Genomic DNA, 25,701 nt, shown 5'->3' on the forward strand with positions numbered 1-25,701 from the left:
ACCAGCTCATTAGCACCTGCCCAGGATGGGAAGATGTGCAGCCACCCCAACTGCAAGCCTTACTTTCAGCTTCTGAAATGGGGAGAAAGGCTGCTGCACGGCAGTGGGGCACTGCCAAAACAGGATATGGTTACGCTCCCAAAGATGGCTTTGAAATAAAAACCTTATCTGTACAGTAAGTGCTGCCCAAACACGGGTCATGCCTTCTTATAAACGGGCTGGCTTCTGAGGAAATGAAAGTATAAAGCAAAGCATCCATCGCACAGCTGAGCAGGAAACAAAAATATGATTTTCGGATCCCAGGCGCTGTTCAGGTATGAGGTTTTTTTGATGCTGCCCCCATTCCCGTCACTTGGCTGAGTTTGAAAGCAGCGCCCAAACCCACAGGATGGGGGAGTGGAGCACCCTGAGCTACGGAGCATAACAGGCAGCCATGAACACGGTTGCAGGCTGCCTCCCACGCTGCCCAACTTGCCCCGTTTTAGCGGGGTCATTCAGCAAGCCCCTGGGCTGAGGAGCCTGGGGACTGCCAGATCTTGCATTACCTGGTTTTAGGAAGGGTGGAAGAAAAGGGTTTTCTTGCAATCGCTTGGCTGAAAGCACCCTGCAGAGAGCGCAGGCAGCTGCCAGGAGGCGCAGTGCACTCAGGGACGTTTCTCACCGCTAAAAGCAATGATGGAAACATTGCGGGACCAACAAGACCAAGGGAGCAGCTCCCCAGGGCCCCCAGGGCCACAGAAGCAGCAAAACCCAACCCCAGTGCTTTGATTCCAAAAGCAGCAGCAGATTGATCCAACCCTCAGCCCAAGGGACAGCGCTGCGGTGAACACACCACAGTGCTGACAGCTCCCACAGAAGATTAATTATCGTGCATTAAGTAATAATCAGGCTTCAAAAGCAATGCCTGTGAGCTCTGTGTATTAAGACATAGCTGTTCAAGCAGCCAAGTGCCAGTGTGCTTTGGGAGATGCAAGCCCTGCACAGGGCTGTGCCACCACAATGACCAGAGCGTGCTCCTGTGTCCACCAAAATGAACTGAATTATCAGTCCTCAACCCTTCAACAATCCTCAGTCCTTCTTGGGATCATAGTCACAGAATGGCTGGCTTGGAAGGGACCCTAAAACACACCCAGGCCTAAGCCCTGCACTGTGAGCCCCCCAGCTCAGGCTGCACGGGGCCCATTCGTGGCAAAGAGCACCTCAGGGATGGGGCACCCATACTTTCCCAAGAGATAACTGCTATGACTGCTCACTAAAATCATGACATCACGAAGCACTACAGAGGAAAGCCCTTGTCCTGGTGAAGCCTATCCCACTGACTCCAGTGTATCCACGTCCAAGGAGATGCCAATTAATGCACATGTTCATTTTTCCACATCACTCCTCAGATCTTCCATTTCTATATTTGCCTTCAATAGGAGGAAAGAAACACAGAAGTGAGCAAATGCTTCTACATTTTGTAATGAAAGCATGTGAGCACACATCCCCACAGGGCAGGTTTGTGCTGGGCGGTGGTGAGCAGGGTGGCACAGGGAGAGCAGCCCCAACCCACATTCCTGTGGTAGGGAAGGAAAAAAGAGCAAAATCATCTCATATGAATCAGGGGGGTTGAAAAGACCACTAGGATCCCCAACTCAATTCCAGCATGCCCCACCATGCCATCAACACGTCCTTCATTGCCACATCCCCATGGCTCTGGGGCACCTCAGGGATGGTGACCCCACTGCTCCCTGGGCAGCCTGCATATCACTGCTCTTTCTAAGAATGAATTTTTCCTCATATCCAACATGAAAAGATGAGAGAACACAGCTCTCAGCCTCATTAGCCCCGTGCCCTTGCAACGAGTGACTCTGCAAAGAGGTGACAGCTCACTGCCTCCACACGGCACCGGGCAGGAAGCGCTGCTTCCAAAACCCACCGAAAGCAGCAGTGCTTCCGTAGAGCTCTTGACCACATACATAAATAAATGGGGGGGAAAAGGAAAAAAAATACACAACCACCTACCATGCTGGGCTCTGCCTTGACACCACGGGCAGTAGTGAGGCGAGCCCTTTGGGGAGGGTCCTGCGCCGGCGCAGCCTGCACGCCTGCAGCAGCGATTGCACTTTTGCTTTGAGAGCCGAGAGCGGTGGGAGCGCAGCCGGGCACCGTGGGTCTGCCAAGGTAGGAGCAAGCTTTGGTCAGGCTCATTGCTGAGGTAGGTTGTGCTTTTCTTACTGCTAGTGCCAGGTAGATCATGGAATGGCTTGGGTTGGAAGGGACCTTGAAGATCGGCTAGTTCCAACCTCTCATCGAGGCGACTTTGTGCCGCTTGCAGTAGGAGAGGATGGGATGCTGAGCAGAGGGACACCATCAGAAATCTCCAAAGTTAAGTGACTAAAAGCAGGGAGACGCAATGGTAAAAATTAGGGGAAAAAAAGTTTTTTCTGTGCTCGCTGTGCCTTGGGGAGGCTGTTGTAGGGATGGGTTGGAGTGCGCATTGTGGGATCACCAGCTCTGCTCAGCCGGGGGCACACGGCTGTGCCCCAACACTGTGTGCCAGCAGTTTGAGTGGAAACCTCACAGCTTTGGTGACCAGCTAACCACAGCACATCAGGGAAAGGAGACAGAGAAAGGGGCTCCAGACTGAACCCCAGCACTCCCTCAGCATGCATTTTCCATTTCAAATGTGGATAAATATTAACAAGGGAGGAAAAGAGTTCAGGCAAATGGCTAAGAGGCAAAAGCAGAGTATCTCACTGAGAATTGAAGTGTTCAGGTTTTTGTGCACATCAGTGGGACTTACCCAGCTGAAATCCCCCTGCCTGCCCAGCTGCTGCTCCTGGGGCAGCCCCCGTCAGTGCTCCTGGGATGGAGTATCCTGATCCTCCCCAGAAGCAGTTTCAGGGGTGATGATGGGGTTATGGTCAGCCATGGGGGTTCCTGACTGCCTGACCTGGAAGCCCAACAATTTCCAGCACTGCAGGGATGGGGCTGGCAGCACTCACACACCTGGAGCATGAGCAAATGAGAGGTTAATGAGGAACAATGGAAGGAAACCTAATTCAGCTGTGCCAATGCCCCCCAGCCCTAATCTGTAGTCTTGGCTCTCACTGCTCATCTTCTGTAATGAGCACTCAGCACTTGAGTGACTCATGTTTCAAGCAACCACAGGCAATGATGAATGGGCAGCTGCTCCAGTGCTCTGCAACTGAATCAAACAAAACAGCTGTATCTGCCTTGAAAACAGACAAAGCAGACGGTTAGCAAATATTTTATGACAACCCAAAGCAGGGTGGATGCTCAGCTCAGAAGAAATGCTGCATGAGTGGATGCTCCAGAGGCTGCTGGTAACCTGGGCTGGGGCACAAAGCTCTGCTCCCAACACAACTCTGGGGTGGGGGCACAGAGTTTGGGGCTCACCTGGTTCCGAGCACATCAACATCTCTGGGATGGCCAAACACATGAGGATGATAGCCAGCAAAAATACATTGGCTTCTTTGGTAGCATCTACAAACAGGAGAAGGACAGAGAGGCACCTGCATGGCTAACAGTGAGATGCAGAACTGCCTCTGGAGAAGATGTAAACCCAAAAATCTGCCAGCAAACTGATTCCAGAGAGAGAGGACTCTGTTTTTTTTTCAAAACTAAGAAGCGGTCGTACATAATTATGAGATTATATTTTGATAACTTCTGCTTGTTACTTATTAAGTACCAACAAGAAGCCTCCATCCAGCATCCTAAAGTGTCCGACTGTGGGGATGCTGGCAAAATGAAGAGGGGGCAGAAGCCTGGGAGGAAGAAGGAAGTCATGCCTCACCCCCACCACAGTCTGATCTGCCGTGAAACAAAATTTCCCCTTTCTGCAGCCTTTTTTTTTTAGCCTCTGGCTTCTTTGTATGCAGTGCTCTGTCTGAAACACTGTGCTCAGCACTGTGGCTGCCGGGATTTCCAAGGAGCAGTTTCTCACTGCATCAGGGTCCTGTGGCTGCAGAGCATCCCCCAATCCTAGGTGGGCAGCAGGAAAGTCCCTGAGCACCTACAGAGGGACCCTGAAGCTGTTTGTCCCATTGGCCGTCTGTCCCTCCTCCACGTGATGCTGAACCCCAGAGGTGTTGCTGAAGCCTGGTCCCATCACCCTCCTGCTTCTGGTGCCACTACAGCAGGCAGCAATGGGAGTCCCCAGCTCCCCACCCATGGTGAGACACCCCTGTAACTCACAGATTACTCACACTTCTGGAATTAATCGTGCCTGATGGTCAACTCAGAGCTAATAAAAGAATTGGGAAGTCTTAGCAAAACAAGCCCACGACTCAGTGCTGGTTGCTTCTGGAGTTAACGTGATTACTGCCCATGGTTACACTGGATGTTGGCTCCATCTCATTGGGCTCATCATTGTGGTACAAACAAAAGCGACGCAGAAAGCTGCCCCTGGAACTGTTTCCTTTTGCAGGTTTTCTCATTTCATCACCCAAAGCAGCAGTACAGCCACACTGACACATGCTAGATGTCAGCTTTGTTGGCAGACGTATTTTAGCACAGGAAGAAGCACCGCACAGCACCGCAGGATGCAATTCTATAGCCATGTCTGCTGCACCCACGTGGCACCCACGCTGTTCCCACTTCAGTCCTTCACAGTGAAGCAAAAACCAAACCAGAGCAATGTGGGTCAGAGGGCTGAACTCCCCCTGTATTTATAAGATCTGCTTGTTGGGGTTTTTTTTTGGTCTGATATATTTAGGTAAAGTCAACTGCTCACCATGCAAACAAGTTTTAAATGAAGCCCACCCACTTGCTTGATGCGGAACTGATACCTGGGATTTCCAGTGGTGATGCTCAACAGGTGGCTGAAGGAAAGGCTCAAAAAAGCCATGAGGAGAAAATCAGATTCACTGCCCCGAGAGCACTCAGGTGGTAGAAAGTGGCTGACAGGCACTGGGGCTGCAAAACCAGCTCACAGCCCAAATCTGTCCTGCAACACCAGGAGCTGCTGCCCGTGCCCTGGTTTGCAATGGTGACTGAACCCATGTTCTGCTCACTCTTTGGGTGTTTGGCACGTGGTTGCATGCAGTGCTGGGTGGGTGGTGAGGAGGTGCCACCAGATGCCATCCATTGGGTTTTTGTTATGGGCAGAGATGTTCCCTGGTTTCTGCACATCCACGCAGTGCTCCAACCACATCTTTGTCTTTCAGCTTCTTCGAAGGAGGGTCTGCAGTGCCCAGTGTGGGTACAGACTGGCACTGGGCTGCCCACTGCTTCAGCTGGTGATGATGGGTTTCCACGTGGGATCTCACCTTATCCAGCATTGCCAGCAGCTGCACTGACACTGGGAAGCTTCTGAGAACACAATGCACAAAGCTCCTGGCCGAGGGCATGGGGCAGTCGGGTCTCTGAGCCTCGCTCACCAACACCGGTGCTGGAGGGCCTTAAACCTTTTGATTTCAGCCTCAGGTCAACCCAGTGAGGATGATGTCACTGCACTGGAGCATCGACCCCACACACCTACACGGCCACAGCAGCAAAATTCATGAAGAGCAAAGGCAGATGGTGCCTGGCAGGAAGGAAAGCAAAGCTTTGGGGCAGGGGCAGCACTGAGCTCGCAGACCCCAACACACACTAGGATTGGGGCACTGGGGCCATGGAGAACAGCTCCAGCTGCTCCACCAACACTGAGCTGAAGTCCTACTATGCCATCACGTACGCATTCATCCTCATCCCTGGACTCATAGGAAACGTGTTGGCTTTGTGGGTTTTCTATGGCTACATGAAAGAGACGAAAAGGGCCGTGATATTTATGATCAACTTGGCCATCGCCGACTTATCACAAGTTTTATCCTTACCCCTGAGGATTTTCTACTACTTGACAGAGAGGTGGGAATTTGGAGGAGGCCTCTGCATGTTCTGCTTCTACCTGAAGTACGTCAACATGTACGCCAGCATCTACTTCCTGGTGTGCATCAGCGTGCGCCGCTTCTTGTTCCTGATGTACCCCTTCCGATTCACGGACTGTAAGCGTGTCTGCGATGTGTACATCAGCATCGTGGGCTGGGTGGTGGTGTGCGTTGCCTGCCTGCCTTTCCCCTTGCTGAGGCTCACTCAGAACAGGACCAACACGTGCTTTGTGGACCTGCCCGTGCAGGAGGTGGACCTCCCCACCTCCATCATCATGATGACCATCGGGGAGCTGGTGGGCTTCGTGACGCCCCTGCTGATCATCCTGTACTGCTCCTGGAAGACGGTCTTATCACTGAAGGAAAGGAATTCTGCTTCGCCAGACCTCGGGGAGAAAAAAAAGGCTCTGAAGATGATTCTCACCTGCGCTCTGGTATTCCTGATCTGCTTCGCGCCTTACCACATCAGCTTCCCCCTGGATTTCTTCGTCAAAACCAAAAAGATTAAGAACTGCTGCATCCAGAAGGTGATCTCAGTGTTCCACGCTGTTGCCCTGTGTCTCGCCAGCCTCAACTCCTGTGTGGACCCAATCCTCTACTACTTCACCACGGATGAGTTCCGCAGGCGGCTGTCCCGGCAGGAGCTGCACGACAGTGCCCCGCTGCACAGCCACAGCCAGCAGCACACGCAGGACACACTGCAGGACAACATCCCTCTGAATGCTCCTGGCCAGGAGTACGCCAAGAGCACACTGCAGGACATGCCCACTGATTGCTAGCACAGTGCCCATGATTTTGGGGTTTGGCCAATGATTTCAGGAAGGGTTTGAGCTTTAAGAAAAAAAGCCAAACTTGAAAAACCCATTGAGCTTTAATATTTTGGCTGAAGATTTGCCCTGTATAAATAACCACATGTAATTCCCCATTCCAAAGCTGGGCAGCCAGGAGCAGGACACAGAGCCATGCTGTCACCTGGCCACGTCGTGGTCACACCAGCACCACGCAAGGGACAGCAGAGATTTGGGGGTTTCCCTATGCAGAATTTGGTCCTAAAAGTGAGCAGATGGCCTAGAGGTGTATTCTCCTGAAGCAAAAGGTCACGGAGCAACGCAACTCACTTCCATAGGGTGCCCAGAGCCCACCTCATTCCATGCTGACCACATAGAGGAGTTTAACAGCAGTGTTGTGCCAACAGTTACTCAGGTATCCCTTCTGGGGGTGCACCAGATGACAATTCCCCAAATTGCAATGTCACTCACGTGCCCACACACTATTTTTCTACCCTTATTTTGTTCTACCACCAGTTATTTTTCTACCATCGGTTTATTTCTGGATCAGGGTAAGAAGTAGCAGAACACCACCAGCAAAGCCCAAAGCCCTCCTTGTTGCCTGTGATAAACTTTAAGCATGGATTCCTGCTTCGAGGGTATTCATTCAGGCTCCAGCAAGCCTCCCGGGTCCCTTTTTCCCCCCAAGAATGGCACGTGTGGCTCTGCACCACCGCACTACCATCAGCACAGCTCTGAGCTCACCACGAGCCAACTGCAATATCTGAGCAACTTCCTGTAGTCTTACAAAGGCCAACTCGTGAAGTTCAGGCCCTTAACCCCGGCTTGGCTGAAATGCTGTCAGAGGAACCAAAGCTGTATGAAGGTCAAAGCAATGGAACCCACTGCTTGTCAAACCACATAAGAGGCACAGAGACTTATAAAGACATATTCAAGGGTGGGTGGATTTCTAATGGTCATTACTTCCAAAAAATCAAGCAACAGCAGTTCTGTGCTCATCTGGCATTTTGTTTGCACCTTCTTGTAAAACTGTTATGGGAATATTTGAAATGTTACGTTTTGGAAACATAAAAATACTGTGACAATATGAAAACTTTATTTAATGCTAACGCTGTTTTATAGATTTAACTTATGAAAACATAAATATTTTATAGAAAAATGATGTGAATCCCATTTCTTTGTTGTTTTAGAACCCTTCCATTTAATAAAAGAGAACTCCACCAGCCTGTGCACTTGCATTCACCACGAATTCACCGGCGCCAACAGCACACTGCAATTCCCTCGTGGCGACAAAAACAACTATTTCTTTTCCACTACCTACTTGCATTCCGTGCAGCACGCAGTGAACACTTCCCTTTTCCCCAGCTTTCAGCACAGCCCTTGGCCTGCTCTCAGCATGCATCACCAGCTCACACAGCAGGGCAGCACCTGCAGGGCCGATATTTCACGTGCATCTGCAGAAACCCAGCTGGGTATGCAGAGCATCTCCCAGAGGATCCAGAGACACCAGACACACTTCACTGCAGCGTTCATGTTATAAGATAATGCAGATTTTCAGCTTTTCCTCCATCTTATGAACACCTATGCGTTTCAGAGCAGCCCCAAACGAGGCTCTCTTGCCCTAGGTCCATTGGGCTGCAATTGGGCTGGTCCCGTTTCAAGATGAGAATGAAACCCCCATTACTGGAAGGGATGAGACCCCCGACCCACACTGGCCGACATCAGCAGCTCCGGATGTGTGGGAGACAGGCGACGAGTGTCAAAAGTTCAGAAATAGATGAGAAAAACTCACTGTGCTTTGGCTTTCCCACCTAGGAAATACTGTAGGTGGGCCAGCAGCCATGTGGGTTATTCATATTAGCTCCAAGAGTCTCTTCATACAGGAAGTGGTGCGACAGCCTCAGCACTCACGTGAGCTGGGTTCAGGGCTCTGCATGCCCTGCGGCCCCAGCAGTGCTTTCTGTCATGGAATCACAGAATGATTAGGATCAGAAAACCCTCTCAGATTCCCACCCCCACCCCACCATTCCCATCACCGTGTCCCTCAGTGCCACATCCCCGCGGTTCTGGAACACCTCTGGGCAGCCCGTGTCAGTGCATCACGGCCCTTTTGGGCAGTAAGTTGTTCCTAATGTCCAACCTGAGCCATCGCTTCTCATCCTACCATCTCACAGCCTTTATCTGATGCTCTGTGGACACTCGGAGAACAGAGACATTGCCTTGCATGGGCAAACAGTGAGGCCTGTGCCCAGGGGATGGCTCTGCACCAGCTCAGAGGGATGCTCTGGGTTTCTTCAAGCATCCTCTGCATGGTGCATTTCTCCAGCAGTCCCCATAGAGCTGGGCTGACACCATCCTGAAGCAACACCCAGCTCAGTCAACAGCTGCTATCCCAAAAGGAAAGGTCTGTCCCCTTCTTATTTGCAGCATCACACTTCAGGAGAGTTCTCCTTCATGGAGCAATGGAAGACTCCTTCATGGATTACTGAAGGTATTTTCCTTGCAGGATATGCAGCTCCAGCTGCAATTGAGCCAAAAGCTCCCACAGGGTCAGCTCTGTTTCTGCTTCCCCATGCTTTATTTTTTCAGATTGTTGCACAAAGTTTATTTTCATCTTTGCAGCTTTCACCATCACCCTAAAACACTCCAAACCTCAGAGGACAGAGGTTTCCTGGGAAGTTCTGATCTTATCAAAAAGCCAATTTTCCATTAATTAAAAAAGTCCAAATCAAGCATTTTCCCTGACCCCGTTCCAACACTTTATCTGCAGACTGAGACCTGTGCTCTCCCTGATGCTGCACAGCATCTGCTCCCAGCAGCTGCATCCCACCGACCCCATTTGTAGCAATAGCACAGAACTGAGGAAAAATAGGTTACGTGGGGACCCTGAGCTGCTCAGCAGCAGCACCAAGGTGGGTTCTGTTTTGGGAAACAGGGAGCTTGGCTGGGCTGGGGGTCACAGCAAGGCTCTCATCTCACAGTCCCATTCCCACCGCCACACAGCACTGTACACTGCCTGCCTCAGCTGCAGGAGGTTCCATCACCAGTGCTGTCTTGCTCGGCACCTCTGTGCCAGGCACCAGGGCAGAGGCACAGCAGGGCATGCATGGCGAGGCCTGAAGCTGCAGTGGCTGCAGAAATGGGGCAGTGTGCACCTGGGCTATCAATAGCAGGGCTGTCATCCTCCCTCTCAAAGGGCAATCCTCAGCCAGCAGGAGAAGTCCAATCCAAACGTATCCATCTGGTTGTTAAAGATTAGATCCAAAGCAGGACTGGGGTTTTAGCAGTGCATGAATCTTGCTGTCCTAAAACACGGGGAAAGGATAAAGTTGTCACTGCTCCTCCCTGTAAGTATAAGACAGGAAATGGTTAAGATTACTCCTTCATCCAAGAGGGGATTTGAAACCCTGCTTCCTCATGCTCTGAAAATGCCTTTGGCTATTCTGTATGAGGACTCTGCTCCTCCCATCGAAGCAGAGGAGAAAAAGAAAAGCTGAGTAGCTGGTGCTGGGACCAGGGAGCAGACACAGACACAGCCTGTAGCGGTCGGTGCCCTCTGCTCAAAGGGGAAGGCACTTGTTCCTGCTGCAAGCTCTATTTCTGTACCTGACGTCAAACCAACACTGGTTATGACCCATGAAAGTCACCAGCTGCTGGGAGGGGCACAGGGGGTTTTGGTGGTAAGAGGCACACCCTGTTAAGGGATCTCCATCCTGCCCATGGGAAGCCAGTTTGGCACCGCGCACAGATGTCCTGAGAGCCTGTGCAGGCTGCAGTGCATTTGGACGTCAAAACAGTTCTCAACCCCAAAAGAGAAAACGTCCTTAGTTGTGTCCAAGCTCATGTTCACACACAGAGGTGTCAGCATGAAGCTAAAGAGTGGGACAATGAAGCCTCTGGGAAGCTGCCTACCTCTACAGTTTGCACTGGTTGAGCAGTGGTTGTCAGGATGACAATTCTCGGTGCAGTTCTGATGAAGTTTCCTTCTCCCCTGCTGTCTCAATCCTTTCTTTCCCTTAAGCCTAGAATTCAGGACAAAAAAAAAGCAAAAAAAAAAACCAATAAAACAGCAAAACAAAAGATTAAAAACCAGACCAAACCAAACAGTAAGCTTAGGATGAATGTGATAAACATAACTGACTGCCAATGAGAAGTAAAAACTCCTTCACTCTTCTGCATACTCATTTTCCCAGTGGGCTCAACTGTGATCCAAGGACACATCTTGTCAGGGCTCAGGTTGGTGAAGGTCATGGCTTTTACCACCCATACCATACAGCCATCCATGGCCTGGTGCAAGCACCCAGTGACCAGCCTCATCTCCTTTCCTGCCCTTCCAGATGCTCCAGCAAAAGACCCTCTATGTCAGACTCTCAAGTTCCTGAAGATCTGTCTCTGCTGACAAGGTTCTGTAATCTGCTGGAAGTCCATGTATCAGCCCTGTGATTCAGTGCCATTATCTCACACAAACCCCATATTACATGACGTAGTCAATATTTAAAGAAATGGTGAGTCCTTGTGGTCAGACAGAGGCCTGTGAGCTAAAGAGAAAGTTCCCAGGAGACCTACATAAAACAGAAGCTAACAATCTCATGGCTTTAGGTTTCTTGCTTAAGGAGAGGTTTCTTATTTAAGCAAATTAACACTAACCACCAAGGCCTCACATTCCAGCCTGTTCCCGTTGGTTAGCAGACCATCAGACCCATCACAAGCCCACAGCAGCACCTGCTCCACCCCAAGTTTTCTCTCTAGGTTTGCTCACCCCTGGACTCTCCCACCAAACAGCCAATGGCATCTCTTTGGCTGCAGCCTGGTTCTGAGGAATTTCCTACAGCACTCACTGGCCTGGGACAGGGCCAAGCCCTATCTATATGACTAAGGAAGTATTTACACTCCATCATTTTGTCTTCTAAGCAAGCCACGTGCTACTAAAAGTTCCAGAAAATGCAGTGGCTGCAGGGGTGACCTTATAAACACTACTACAAATGCTATCCAATCTCTCAGAAGTAAGAGTCAAGCAGTTCTCTTTTATTGGTAAAAGGGATGTGGGGCAGCTGACGCAGCCTCTGCAGGGAGCAGAGGATCCCTCTGTGCCCTCTCCTGAGAGCCAAGAAGCACGATGCTGAACTTGTGCCCAGGGAGGCAGGAGGTAAAGCACCACAGCTGCCTTAGATGGAGAAGTGTGATGGTATGGGGCAAACAGCCCTGTTGCTCCTAGGGGCACCTGCAGGCATCACACAGCCCCAAACTCACATCATCAGGCAGTGCCCATTTTCCTGAGGTCAGGCTCACCTTCCAGGGCACCATGCCTGGTCCCCACACTGCCACAGAGCCATCAGCTGGTCTGTGTGTCTGGAGCCTGGCACCAGCTCTGCTCTCAGCCTCCCCTCTGTTTTACGCTCCTTCCTTCAAATCTGTCTGTGATGGAGCCAGATACTGGTTTCCTCTCCCTGAGCAGGATGCTCTGCTCTCAGCTGCTTTATTCCTTCCTTTGGGGCACAACAATTGTCCCTATTCAGACAAAAGCAAGCCAGGCACTTGTTTTCCTATTCCAAGTCACTTGCTTCTCAAGGCTCCATACTGCATACCTGGAAGAGTTTAAAATCTTTGGCAATAGATTATTTAATATCGACTGGAAACACCTTTTTTTTTTTTAAATTCATAGTTTTCCCATAATTTTCTCCTTTCTCTGAGCAGCCCCAGGACATGTGTGTTGTACTGGAGTGCACTCAGGCAGCGCTCAGTCCCTGGATTAGCAAGCAAGAACAAAAATCTGCAAGACAAACCCTTGTAGAATTAACAAACAGGGACTACAACGATGCTCATCCAAAGGCAAAAGGATGAACATAAAAGTAACACTGCATGGCTCCAAAGAGCACATCCATGTATCTTCAGCCAGCATGACCTCTTTGATGTATGAAATCGCAAAAGAAAATCAAACAGTGCTGGGAGGGAAAATAGTACATTTTATACAGGGAAACCACTCATTTCTTTAAGAAATAATGAATATTGTGAGTCTAGGATATGAAGTATGCTTCTGCAAATAGGGTATTTATAGGAAAAATAGAGAAGTGGTCAAGGTCTGGAACTTCTTTCTCCCACACTCAAGGCACTCAGTCAGACACTTTGTTCTCCCTGCTGTTAGCACGAGTCAGGTTGGGAGGCACAGTGAGAGCAGGGCCTGGGGGGACACTGGGGGTCAGCAATGGGAGAAGGCAGTGCCTTTGGAGGGCCACTCCTCCTCCTCAGCTATCCATCCCATCCAGCAGAGCTTTGCAAGCTATCAGAGGCGATAAAATCGTTTTCAGAAGAGCAGAATTCATACCCGAAGGAAAGCAGCTCATACTGCAGCACAGATGTACGAGATAAGGAGAGGTGCTTTCATTTCTCTTCAGACTGTGAACTTACGCAAAAAATACTCATCTGCAGTTCAGATCACAGCCATGGAAGTGCTGCTGTTTGCTTGTGTGAAGCAACCTGACTTCCTCTTCTTATATAAGATGAGCAGAGCTCCAACGGCTGCCGGCTGCGCTGGGTGAGGAGCCATGCTGCGAGGATAGCAGCTCCAATTTTCCTAAGCAATAACTTAGTGACAATGGCTCAGAACCTGCAGTGACAAAGGCAACAGTACAGTCAAATGCAAAGGAGGCAAAGTGCTGACTTACAACTGATATTACTGTCCCAGCAAAAAAATAAGCAGCAAAACCCACCTGAGAAGCCAAACACCCCTCCCCACCTACCTCAAACGAGGCATTTCTGATCACAGACCACCTGTAGGCTCCTGATGAGCCTCACAGGCAGGCACTCTAACTCCAGAAGAAGAGCACCTGGCTCTGCTCCAGAGAGGGATCAGGTTTACAGGAAGGAAGTCCCTATTTCAGAATAAGGTGTCCACATATGGGCTTAACCTGGAACAACTTCAAGTGTCAGCAAGCCTTAAAAATGGAACGGCTCAGTCGAAGCTGAGCTCTTCTATAACAAACACAGCCTGCTGCTATCCACAGTCGGAGCGTTTCTTAAAAATTCACTCTCACATTTGTTAATGAGACTTGGGAGTGGTGTCACTGCACAAAGAAACAGCAAAGAAGCTTAATTAAACAAAATAATTGGAACTGTAAGAACTAATTTCCTCTGGAGGCGGAGTGCTAGACAGTGAGACTCTAATTACTCTCAAGACAGGAAATACACCCATTTATATTGCCTAGGCAATATCATCAATATAAACACATAATAAAAAAGTCATTTTAATGAAACAGTGTGACTAATTACACGTACTTACGATCGTTTTGGTTAGAGTCTCAAAGCTACAATCAGTGCAAACGTTTGGGCACTGTGCCACGGCTGGCAGGCGAGCCATCCCCCACACAGCTCAAAATGAGGACAGGCAGAGCAGCTTTAATCCATCCGAGCCTTACCTCGAGCAGTCCTCCAGAGTTGTAATTCAGCCACATGGCAGCAAACATAGCACTGCAGAGGCTCCATCAACAGAACTGTGCTTATCCGGCCCTGTAGGCGTTCTCTTCCACTCTAGGATTTTAAGTTCAGGGCACACTAGGAGGATACGAGTTGAAACACAACAGACCAGGCGTGTTTTTACTTTATGTTTAAGGCCATTGAGTACTTCAGAAAAGGCTGAGAAACAAAATGATCCACCTCAAAAACTAGAGCTGTCAGCTGCTGCATCACCAGGAAGGCGGCCATCCAATTCAGCCCGCCCTGTTGCAAGCAGAGATGTAAGAACTGGGGAAGAATTAATCCCAAGCACAGGAGGAAGACTTTAAGGCATGAAAACAAACTTCCTCAGGGAAATACAGAGCTGACTTCAGAGCTTGAATACTTCTGCCACTCACCACTAAATTCTCTGAATGCATCTGTATTTTTGGTGGCTTTTCCTGTGATGCTGAGAACTAAGAGAGGCCCACAGAAGTCAGTCTGGTCTTGCTGGAGTCCCAGCAGATTCCTCTTCTGGCCATGTATACAACATCACCTTTGCTATAGCTGTGAGGTGAGGTTTTTCACACCCATGATAGCCTGACTGTGCTGTAACAGCCTGTGGTACAGAGCTGAGCTTGTGGTGAAAAATGACTGACTTTTTGCCATCGGTTCATCAGTGGTTGAGGCCTCTGTAAGTCTTTCAAACATCTCCTTGCTGTTTCCATTTTAATTTCCCCAGATCTCCATCTCAGAGTATTTATATATGCAAACAACAACTTAATTCCTATGAATTTTTACAAAAATCAAGCTGGAGAAAGACCTAGAGTTCAGGTGTAGGCAAGCACTTTGCTAATGGAAACATCTGCCTATCGTTAGGCCACCAGCAGCAGCCTGCACCTCACAAAGCACATTCAGAAAGCTGCCAGACTTCTGTGAAAGCCAGCAGCATCTCCTCAGAGTAGTAAGCTCACGTTTGCTCTTACGTGCCATTTTCTCAGGTGTCTTTCTGATCAGCATACAAACAAACACAAAAAATCCTCATATGCTGGAGCAGGAATCATCCAAAGCACTGGATTCCATTTTAACATTCCTAAAGGTGTTTAAGATTTAAACATCAGATGAATAAAAAGATATCCTTATGCTAGCTTGCAGTTAACTGGTCTACTAGCTAGTGCAGAGATACTTCTGATTATACTGTGCACGTTGATCACTTTTTCAGTAAACATACTTACCAAAAGCAGCAGCTTCTGTCAAGGAGTTTGCATGTGCATCTCGGTAATGTTATCATGCAGTTATCACGGGTGAAGCTAAGTTTTACCCAGACATTAAATAGGATGTTATGCACTTACACAGGCTATGAAAGATAAAACTCATGCCTATAAGCAAAGATGCTTGACACCAGCTGAAGAAAGCTTGCATCAACCCATTTTTAGGCTCAGTTACGGTAGTTCACTGGAAATCTGCATTGTAGGCTAAAAAGAAAGAGCAGCAGTGTGGGTTAACTCAGCGCACAGCTGGTGCTGATGCACCAAGCTTTTATCAGCTGCCCGTACCTCACGCCCAAGCAGCTCAGAAGCACAAGGCCTTGCTGACTGTGCCATCTGCTGGTGCAAACCATCTTTCCAACTCTCACCCTTACCCCGGCTTCCTGCGGAGCAGATGAAGGCAGACGCTGCTCAGATACAGAATCAAATCCTGGGGATACTGGTTATTATGGTTATTATCCTCGTAGAAACAACCTTGAAACTGTGGCCCTTCGCTCCCAATGCCTGCCCACAGAGGTCAGTGGTTGGGGCCACGCACGGCACACGTGGCCTGAAACTGCAGCTACCTCCTCACTGACAGCACACCAAGTAGGTAAGGAGAACAATGTGTTCCTTTGAATGGGTTGGCTTATTGCCTAGAACATCTAATAAGTTCCTACTGAACTGACTTCATTCTTTTAAAATCTTTACCAGGCAAAGGTAAGAGAAACTGTTTCAGTCTATCTGGAAGCATTTCTAGTGTTTCTGTTACGTGTCTCGAGATAGCTGGGAGGCTGAAGTCTTGTGCAGTCACTCCAGGCTGGAAGGGAAAATTACCTTTTCTGTTTTCAATAAAGTCAGAGCTTCATGCTGCAATCAGATGCTCCCTATTCTCTGCAAGGAACTCGTTTCCAGACCTCTCCACTCAAGGCTACCAAAACAAACCAGACAACCACCCCACCCTTGATATCCTCTCAGACAATCAGGAAATTGTTGCAACAGTAACTTGTCCAAACCCACAGCAAGCAACTTGTCCGGGCAGCTACAATTTTATTTCAGTTTTATGCCCTCAACTTCGTTACTGCCTCCTACATTTACTAAATTCCAATGTAGGGACACATCCTCTGCATTGCCACACACCTAGGCAAAGAGCTGTGTTAGTTTCTAAGACAAGACAGCAGGACTCCCTGCTGCCCAGGAGCTGTTATCTCACTCGCCAGCCTCAACAATACCCAAAAAACACACGCTACAATTCAGTGTTTTCTTTGCCGTATTCTCACGCCAGGAAGTCTGCTTAATGAATTCAGTTTACAGCATTCAACTGTCCCTCGGGGGATCAAGTTTGAAGCGATGCATCCTTTCCTCCCCCTGTTGCTCAAGCTAGCCTTGCAGCATAACATATTTCCACCATTAACAACACGAGGAAAGTGAGCATCACAGGCAGAAGGGGATGGGGGAAGGAGGGAGGACAGCAGATGCTGCCCTGGAGCCACACACTGCTGTACTGCGCTCTGCTTCTGAGCACCAGGAAGTCACACAAACACCAAGTTTTTAGAGAAACATTTATTACAGGGTCGCAGAATTTATGCCAATATAAAGTCCCTTAATAAAACTCTCATCAACTGCAGGATGCTAACTTCACTACCTTCATATGACAGCTTTCAAAGAAAGAACAACGCGCTGACTGCAGTAGTAATGCTACTTGCTCATAAAAAGTTCATCTAAAAAGTCTGTATAAGCCAGAGTAGTTTAAGTTTACAACTACAGTCACATTTGCTATTACCAGAACAGATTCTTGAAATAGGAAGTTATAGGATAAACCAATTCATAACCAAAATACTGACGAGCTTTAAGAGCAAATCCATCTGAATCTAAACAACTAAATACCAAAACAAAAACAAAGGGTAGAAGAATTAAATGTAAGCTCAGGGAGGGTTCCAAATATACATACGAATTCAATACAGTAATTGCACAAAAAGAAAGAGGGTAGTGTTAGAGGTTTGTGATCACTGAGGTTGGATTTTACATGCTTCACACATGGATGTTAAAAGAAACCTTTAATGATACACATCAGGTTTTTAGCCAGAAGACCGAGTGCAGAACTATTCTACAGAACTACACAAGATGTGCAAACCACAGATTATTAATACAGCAATCATTCTGTGAAAGTTCAGGTGAACAGAACTGGTTCCTGGTTAACATTGTTGTGTGTATATATATGGTTTTTTCTGCCATTCCCAGGTTACTGCAGATCACACGCATTCAATGGATAAACTGATATCACCCTTCTAAAAAAACTTACTCAAACTTAAGTTCTACGTGAGACAACTAAAAATAGGTATACCAAGGATCAAAGAAAGCTGAAATGGTGACTGTCTTTTTGAAATACAAGCAATACACAGAAAATGCATAAGGCTTTTGATTATCACTGCACATTTTAATTTAAGAAGTCGACACCTAAAGCTCGGACTTCTCACTGAAGGTGTGAACTGGTCACCGCCCATCCAGCACCTCTCACTGCTGACAGATCTTTGTTTCAACAACGAAAGAGTTTTCAAAGTGTCTGATGGAATGGCAGTTCTCCACTGAACGTTTCTGCAGACCTGGGGAGGAGAGAAGATGAGAGGCTCAGTACAGCAAGAGATCAGGAACTTTGCAGCAAGTATTTACAGACTTCTCTTTTTAAATAATTCTCAACAGCGACGAGTTACAACCATTCTGTGCCTATTGATTCCACAGCCATGAAGTCATGAATCGCTTTGGAGCTGGACACTCCATCACAAAACCTTCCCCATCTTCAGAATAGTGACAACTCAGGAGAGGGCCAGATACAAACAGGGAATAAAGCAAGCTAAGATACTGCCAATTTTTCCTAGTATCCAGCAAACATTCCAGTGACAGAAGAGAACATTAAATTGACTCCTCATTTCTCTTAGTCCTTCCTAGTCACAAAGGAAAGAAAGGCAAAGCAGGGTGGAACTACAGGGAGAAAGCTGGGGAAAAAAAATAAAAAAAAAATAAAAAAATAAAATACAAGAAAAAGCAAAAGAAAAAAAAAAGGTAAAAAAAAAAGTTATCAGCATTTCTCCACTCCCAGTGCACATCAATGACGTGCGGAAAATCAAACCCCTTGGCCTGTAAGGATATAGAGAAGGTATGTTTTATTGGCAATTGCCCAAAAGCCCTGGAAAAATCGTGCTACAGATACAGGGTGAGCTAATACATAATCAGTAGTTTCCCGGAACGCTGATACATATTCATTACACCCCAAAGCACGCAGACCCTGCCCTGCTGCGCGTGCGTGGTGGGTCGTGGGTTGAAGAATTTTGTTGTCTTTTTCATGAAGGCTTCTGACCTTCCTCGCCGTAACTCCTGACAGGGAAGGGGGGCATCCTCCAAACTAGTTTCGTCTCGCTCTGTGGACATCTAATCACCTCCCTGCCAGATGTCTCAAACCTTATCAGCATGGCCTTCATCCCCCTCACTATCCCAGGCCCCGTGTCTGCTATCCCCCTTTCTCTAACGAGTTCTACATTCCTGCTTCTATAAACTATCCCTAACCATCCCCCTCTATCCCCCCCCTATTCTCAGTTACTGTGAAACCTTCTTTTTGCCTTTTACTTTTTCTTATGGGGCCCCTTTTCCACCTTTCATCAACAGAAAGTGTAATTCCATAGCGCAGCATTCACATGAGAAGAGAGATGGGGATTTGCCACACAGCTGATGATCTTATGGGGGGGTCTTTTCCTAACATTATTAAAGTGATTTTCTCTATTCTGGGACATGCCAGCAGCAGAACTGCTAACAGCTTACTTTTATCAGCTGTGGGTCTTTAATAGGAGGTAAGAATATGGTAGTCTCACAACCAAAGCCAAGCTGATCATTAAAACATTCCAGTACACAAGAAAAAAAGCTTTACAGCTTGTTTAATAAGCACAGAATCATTCAGAGCTGTAATTCTGAGTATTTTCTCTAAAACTAAACACAGCAGGGTGCTGTTTTATTTTATGAACCCCTAATGGCTGGACTGCCAGCTCATCTTCAATTCATCTCCATCCCAGCTTGTGGAAGCATTAGGAAGTTTCCAATGGCCATCTAACCAGGCGCACACACAAAACAGCAGGATGATCTGTCCAGTCCCCCATGCCTTCACCCACAGCTCTAGGAACTGCCTCAGAACCTATGGACAGTCCAACCTAGCAAACCAATCAAGCTCTAACCTGAGGGCAAACGCAGCATCAGCTAAATGAACAGACTTCCTCACAGAGGTTACAGGAGTTCATCCTCTGTGGTCTAATTAAGTGGGACAGTTTTGTACTTGCCAGAAGGTGCACAAACATCTTATCTAGAAGGCAAGAAGTGTTTTCTCCTCACGATCATTCTTCATCCGTCTAGATTGTTCTCTTCTCATCAAGGGCAAACAAGGTCAATTACAGGAAAGAAACTGCCCCAAGAAGCATCACTTACTTGCTAAAGTCTTTTTGTGGAAGTATTCTACAGAAGTTTTTACTGTGCAGCGAAGCTGTCAGCAGCACGAACTGAAACATGCTATAGCAAGGAGATTTTAAGAAAATACCATCACTGCTCTTCTTCGTAGTGTCAGCAGACTACAGTCAGAGCAGCAGCCAGTTTAGACTTACTCACAAAAGCATGCTTATAACAGCTAAGATACACTTGCCTCTCCCTCCCTTAAAGGCAACACGTATTGTTTCTTCATCTGCTTTTGCTACACAGTACCACTGTTTTATGTTTCCACATACAGAGCCTTCCATCTTGTTGTAAAAAGGACGTAAGTGTCTCACAAACAGCAGATGTGGCTCCTAACACTGCAAGCTGTAACTGGGGAGAGGAAAATCTTGCCCAACAGTTTGGCAGGAAAACTAGAGCAGAGAGTTCTGACAAACCCATCATTTGCATTCTGAAAGGCAGTTACGGACAAAGGATTCGTTTGCTCTGCATTTGGTGAGAGCAGCAGACTACAAAACGCCTCAAGCGAACGCAGAATCATAGTTCTGTGCTTCAGACCAACGTGTCAAAGCACTGCCCAACTCAGTCCTTTCCACAGAAGGATAAGGGGTGGCTCAAGGAGACACGGGAAGGTAGAAACAGAGCTCGTAAATTCCTAAGAAGTCTTCTTCCCCTTTCAGAGAGGAAGCCTGGGATGTCCAGATCCAGATATTCATTTTTTTTCCAGAGCAAATTAACAAAACTATCAGCTGTCATTTTGTGCTTCCATGACTCAGATTTAGAAAGGAGAATGAAAGAGCAAGTTACAGCTACAGAGAATCACATCATCCGATGGACCATGTGAATTCTGGGCCAAACCAACCCGTGGCTCCAATCAGAAGAACTGAACAAGTTACATTTAAATCTGTTTCAGCCATAAGTTTCAACTCTGTAACTGAAATCTTCTCTTACTTTGAGTGAAAACTTACAGTAATGCTTGAAAGTAGGAAAAAACACACAGCAGTTTTATCGGTAGTCTCAGCTCAGAAGGCAGGAGTAGCACCAACAGATTTACAGGTAGAAAAATACTAAATTTCGAGGTATTTACTCTTTGCCTACTCTGATAACAGCTTTAGTTTTACTTCTTACTGAAGGAAACTTACCCATTATTTGGTCTCTGCGCTGAAGTTTGAAGGTCTCTTTTCCAACACAGAGTTGGTAAATGAAGATCCCCAGATCAGATACATTCTCTATCTCCTCTGTAACCACCATTTCTTCACGCACCAGGTAAGTCTGAGGCAGGTAGGAACCAGTCTGAAAAGACAAAGTGCTTTGAGATATACTGTAACACCTGACGAGGACAAACATCACTACATTTTATCCTTTGCTTTGGAAGGACTTGAAGTCCTAGATTCCAACTTGCTTTTTTTTTTATATTAAAGATATGCTAGCCTTGAAGAGCTGCATACCAGCAATGTTAAAAACCACCAAAGGCCGTGTCAAACAGCTGCACTTACATTCAAATATAGTACAGTTAACTTTAACACTGCTTTCAAGTGTTTTGCACATTTCTCACCTCATACAAAGCAAACTAACATGATCTATTCAAGTTTATCTGTGTGCAACAGGAAGCTCACAGTTAAAACAGGAAAAATGAGGTATTAAGGTTCTCTTACTTGAGTCAATATACCCAGTACAGAAAGAAGCAGCATGACCTACAAAAGCTAAGTCTTCACCAAAAGGTTATAGTTGTATTACAGTAGCTTCCTGCTGCTCACAATCAACTTCTAAATGCAGAGGCAAGGGAACACACTTAAATTTTGTCTTTATTAAGGTGAAAAAAAGTAAGAAAAATGAATTGAACTAAGCTAAATCACTGGGCACAAGATCGTTCAGTATTGCATTCAATCTGGAAATATAACAGCAAGCTCTATCAGCTTGACCTGTAAGTTAAATCCTCCTGGAAGAACACCACTTTCAGTCACTGAAAAGTCAAAATGCTTGCAGTGAGCTCATAACCATAGTGATAGTGAAACAGGAGAACAATTGCTCTTTTCATGACAACTCTTGCAGAGCAAGTGAGCTTTCCAGCAGTCACTTTCAGGTTTAGGCTTTCACCAACACTTGGAGCCTCACGAAATTCCTTTATAATAGCTAAATTTGACCTTTGTTACGAGTTGCTTTCAGTTTTCATAAAGCTATGTGTTAGTAAGAGCATTATGCATGAATCTGCTCAACATAATATACACTGACAGCTGGCCTCAACTTCAGCACAGTGACTGAGCCAGGAGGATTATGCACTTTGATAGCAAGAGGACTGTTCTAGCAAGAGATTTTAGCTCCAGAGCTAACATCCAGCATTCTCAGCAGGAGTGATCATGTCAGGATAGCTAAAAGCCCCCACGTACCGCCAGTTTTGCAAAGAGATCCATCAGATTTCTTGGTGGCATAACTATGGATGTGTTCAGTGGAATCACGTAGCATTTACCCAGTTGCAGGTCAAGATATGCTGTCAAAAGCTATTTTAGGAAAAAAAAAACAACAAGCTTTCAGTTCATTAAGCGTGGCTTTTGAGTATTAGAACACAACTCTACGAGGTCTAAAAAAAAAAGTATTCCAAAATGCTGCAGACCATGCACAGCAAGCTGCTTTGACACAAATGTCCAGTACAAGAACTTGGCAACGACTACTTTTCCAAACAAAGCTGTTACAGTAATGCTTTGCTCACATAGGATTCTTGAACTGCAAGTGTCACTTCCATACACACCATGGGCAGCAACAGTCAAAACTGCATATCACTGAGATACATTACTTGAGAAACAACACAGCAGACTCAGTCTGGGTCTGACCTTTTCTAATATAATCGTAACAAAGAAATCAGCCCACTACTGGAGAGTTCAAAGGCAACAAACCCACTGTATTCCAAGGGTCCGATTTCCCACATTGAAGCCCAAACCCAAAGAGTTTGCACTGACAGTAAGCTTCAGCATCTCAGCAATTAAAACCCTGGAGCTACTACAACTTCCATTTGCTCCAGCTTCCCAGGGAAGCACAGATTAGCTATTTCTTGCTGCTCACATGCACTCACCCTATCAAAGTCATGGACAATCGCGGCTGGATCACTGTCAGAGAACTTTGGAACGGGCACATCAATGATGGCAATGTTGTCATCCTCCCGAATGTCAGCTTCTTCAGCAATAGGGAGGAAATAAGGTTCGACTGCACGATCCCGATTCTCATTCTCAAAGTAACACATTTCACCACGGTACACCTTGTGCTGAAAGGAAGAGCAAGAGTAGGTTCCTCTGTTAGTTTGTTTTACAGTGAATGGTGCTTTAAAGTTGCATTTCCAACACTCGTGTTACAATGAAGTGCAAACCTGCAAGACCTGGAATTGTTAAAGGATACAGCAGTCTTGAGGCAAAAGATTTATATTACAGAGGAAGCCCAGTTATGTAGTTTTTTGTTTACTTATGCTTAAAAAGAACAAACTTTCACATTACCTTCGGCATGAAGTACTTGTAGATGCAGGCTCCACCAACAACAACTCCTGCCAAGATGAATGCTAAACCCAGCAGAGTCAACAGGCATCTTCCAGACGAGTTCTCACCTCCCTGCGTGGCAACTTCAGGATCCTTTGAACAATGAATGATGAGAACTGAGACGGTGTAGCCACTCATAATTTAAAGCAAGCAGAAATCAAGTACTTTACTTTGACCAACAACTACTCTCAACGTACACGCAGAAGAAACAGAAGTCAAGCATAATATAGTAAGAAAACACCTGCATGAAATGCTGGTATATCATATTAAGATCAGTTTTCAGTCAGCACTGAAGAGAGGATATTGTCTCAGAGTAAGCTTCCTAGACTAATCTATGTTCAGACACTGAAGTTATTTGAAAGAGGCAATTTGAGTTACAGGAAATTTAACTAGCTGTAACAGAAGATTTAGTGCTGCAGCTGCTGAACAGTACAAGGAAAGCAAGATTTGTAGAGCAAGGTCATTTCCAGGTACACTGTGTTTTCAGCCCTGTTCCCAAAGCCTACTTTCTATACTCCTCTTTCCCTATCAGACGAAAGGAGATAGTGTTGCTTTTCCTGACAGGACTGGACTAACAGGAAAAAAAAAACTGGAGAATGCTCTTTTTTTTTTTCTCCTTTTTTTTTTTTCCTATTAGTTGGGAAAGAGACATCCAACATGAGGCTGACATTCGGGTTTCAGAACTTACTCATAATAAGCACAAGTTCACCGTGAAGGAGAACTACTCATTAGCTCTAGCACAGCTCCAAATTACGTCCAACAAAAATAAACTCCTGCAGCACATCCTACCTTGCAGCCCTAAAATACTCCTCCTTCCACAACCACGGAAGCTGTTTGTTTCTTTTTAATCCAGCAGCCTACAGCTCTCTAGTTCAGAGCCTTGTTTTTTCCTGGTGTGCTCTGACAGAGCAGGACTGCAGCCAAGGGAAAGGCTGATCACCATTACATAACACAGTGATCCCGTGTGTGATACCTCGTGCTGATAGCAGAACATTCATTTTTACATGCTATTCTTTAGGCCTTCCCAGGCTTACGAGCAAAAAGCCCACACTGAGCCCTTTGGAGAAGAAGAAAAGCACTCTCAAATACTAAACAACCAAAGGAGGCACTCACCTGGAAAACACCCTGTCTTTAGGTCCTTGAAACACCCACAAACACTGTGATAATGTTTGGTCAGGAACGTCCCTGTAATGATTCGTGACTATGGGATTTAACTCCCTTGTTATCAAGACTCGCTCTTTCACTTCTACATGCAGAAAAAGGATTTCACGTGGGGTGCAGGAAGTCTTTTCTTCCTGCTATTTCTACATCCAGTGCCTAGATTTAGCACAGCAGCCTCCACAGCCCTTCTTAATCCCAGTCCCCTTATTTGCACTCCTGTACAGCACATTTAAGTGACCTGTGATCAGAACAAGCCACAATACCACTAGCGAAAGCACACACTCCTGTGCTCAGCAAGATACGTCAGCACAGAAATCAAACACACCAACTACACAACCAGGGAAACAAAAACCAAGCTGTTCAGTGAAAAATCAGCATTCCTGCATTCCACTCTCCCATCCTCCAAGCAGAAAAATCATTAGTTCAGCAAGATCTAAGCTGCTCCGATCAGCTGGTTAAGCACTTGCCAAAAACATGGAAGAGAAAAAACCCAACAACTTGATTTCAAGCCAGAACGATGCCACACGTATACACCATTTTGCAGAAACCATCTTTCAGAGCTAGCTTTGCTTTAGGATCACCTGCTTTTCTGTTCTGCCATCTTCTCCCACACCTTTCAGCCCTTCAGTTACTCATCAAGCCTGTCATTAGCTGAACACAGCACTCTGCAGCAGGTTTTGGCACCACAGACATCCCAGCACTTGCATAATGTCAGCATGTCAGTAGCTACGCTTGCACTACTTTTGTCTCAAACAAAGCCAAGCTATTTATCACATTAAGACACAACGTAGGAAGCCTGACTCTCAGAAGGCTGACAGAGCTGATAAGAGAACACAATACCAAGAGTTTGCTCCAGTGGGTTACGCAGCCTCTGCTCTAAAACAATAGGAGCATAAAGTCACGATCCTAAGCCATGCAGTAACAGGCAAAGAAAGCTGGGAGCAACAGAGGAAAGGAATCACTCGCATTCACATCTGCAGCAAGGTCAAACTACAAGGCTGACACAGCCATCTCCGCGGGGATGAGCTCTGCAGGGACAGCACTGCGTCAGCCCAGGGGTTCCGTGCAGGTATCCCGGTGGGTTTTTGCCGTGCTGCCTCAACCAGCATTAGAGGTGAAATCTGTTCGCTCCGCACTAACGTTCCACCAAGAGAAAAACCGGCATCAGAGCACCTCTGAGCAGTACTGCGAGCTCACGGACCGCACGCACGGAGTTCAG

The 25,701-nt window shown here is 46.9% G+C and overlaps 2 protein-coding genes across 3 annotated transcripts; one reads left to right on the forward strand and one right to left on the reverse strand.

Moving 5' to 3' along the window:
• The first annotated feature begins 1,925 nt into the window (after positions 1 to 1,925).
• GPR174 (G protein-coupled receptor 174) lies at positions 1,926 to 7,874 on the forward strand. Of its 2 annotated transcripts, none has more exons than XM_010715081.3 (2): positions 1,926 to 2,197; positions 5,172 to 7,874. In XM_010715081.3, the coding sequence occupies exon 2, from the start codon at positions 5,618 to 5,620 to the stop codon at positions 6,647 to 6,649; it is 1,032 nt and encodes a 343-aa protein (XP_010713383.1). In that variant the 5' UTR covers positions 1,926 to 2,197; positions 5,172 to 5,617; the 3' UTR covers positions 6,650 to 7,874. The 2 variants fall into 2 exon arrangements, with proteins under 2 accessions (XP_010713383.1, XP_010713382.1); XM_010715080.3 differs by having other exon boundaries at positions 1,926 to 2,163.
• Positions 7,875 to 16,881: 9,007 nt separating this feature from the next.
• ITM2A (integral membrane protein 2A) lies at positions 16,882 to 23,474 on the reverse strand. Its single transcript, XM_010715082.1, has 5 exons — positions 23,283 to 23,474; positions 22,868 to 23,056; positions 22,188 to 22,298; positions 20,943 to 21,093; positions 16,882 to 17,936 (listed from the first exon to the last, which is right to left on the reverse strand). The coding sequence occupies exons 1-5, from the start codon at positions 23,457 to 23,459 to the stop codon at positions 17,848 to 17,850; spliced, it is 717 nt and encodes a 238-aa protein (XP_010713384.1). The 5' UTR covers positions 23,460 to 23,474; the 3' UTR covers positions 16,882 to 17,847.
• Between the last annotated feature and the right edge of the window lie 2,227 nt (positions 23,475 to 25,701).

This window comes from Meleagris gallopavo, chromosome 9, assembly GCF_000146605.3.
Source record: "Meleagris gallopavo isolate NT-WF06-2002-E0010 breed Aviagen turkey brand Nicholas breeding stock chromosome 9, Turkey_5.1, whole genome shotgun sequence".
NCBI lineage: Eukaryota > Metazoa > Chordata > Aves > Galliformes > Phasianidae > Meleagris > Meleagris gallopavo.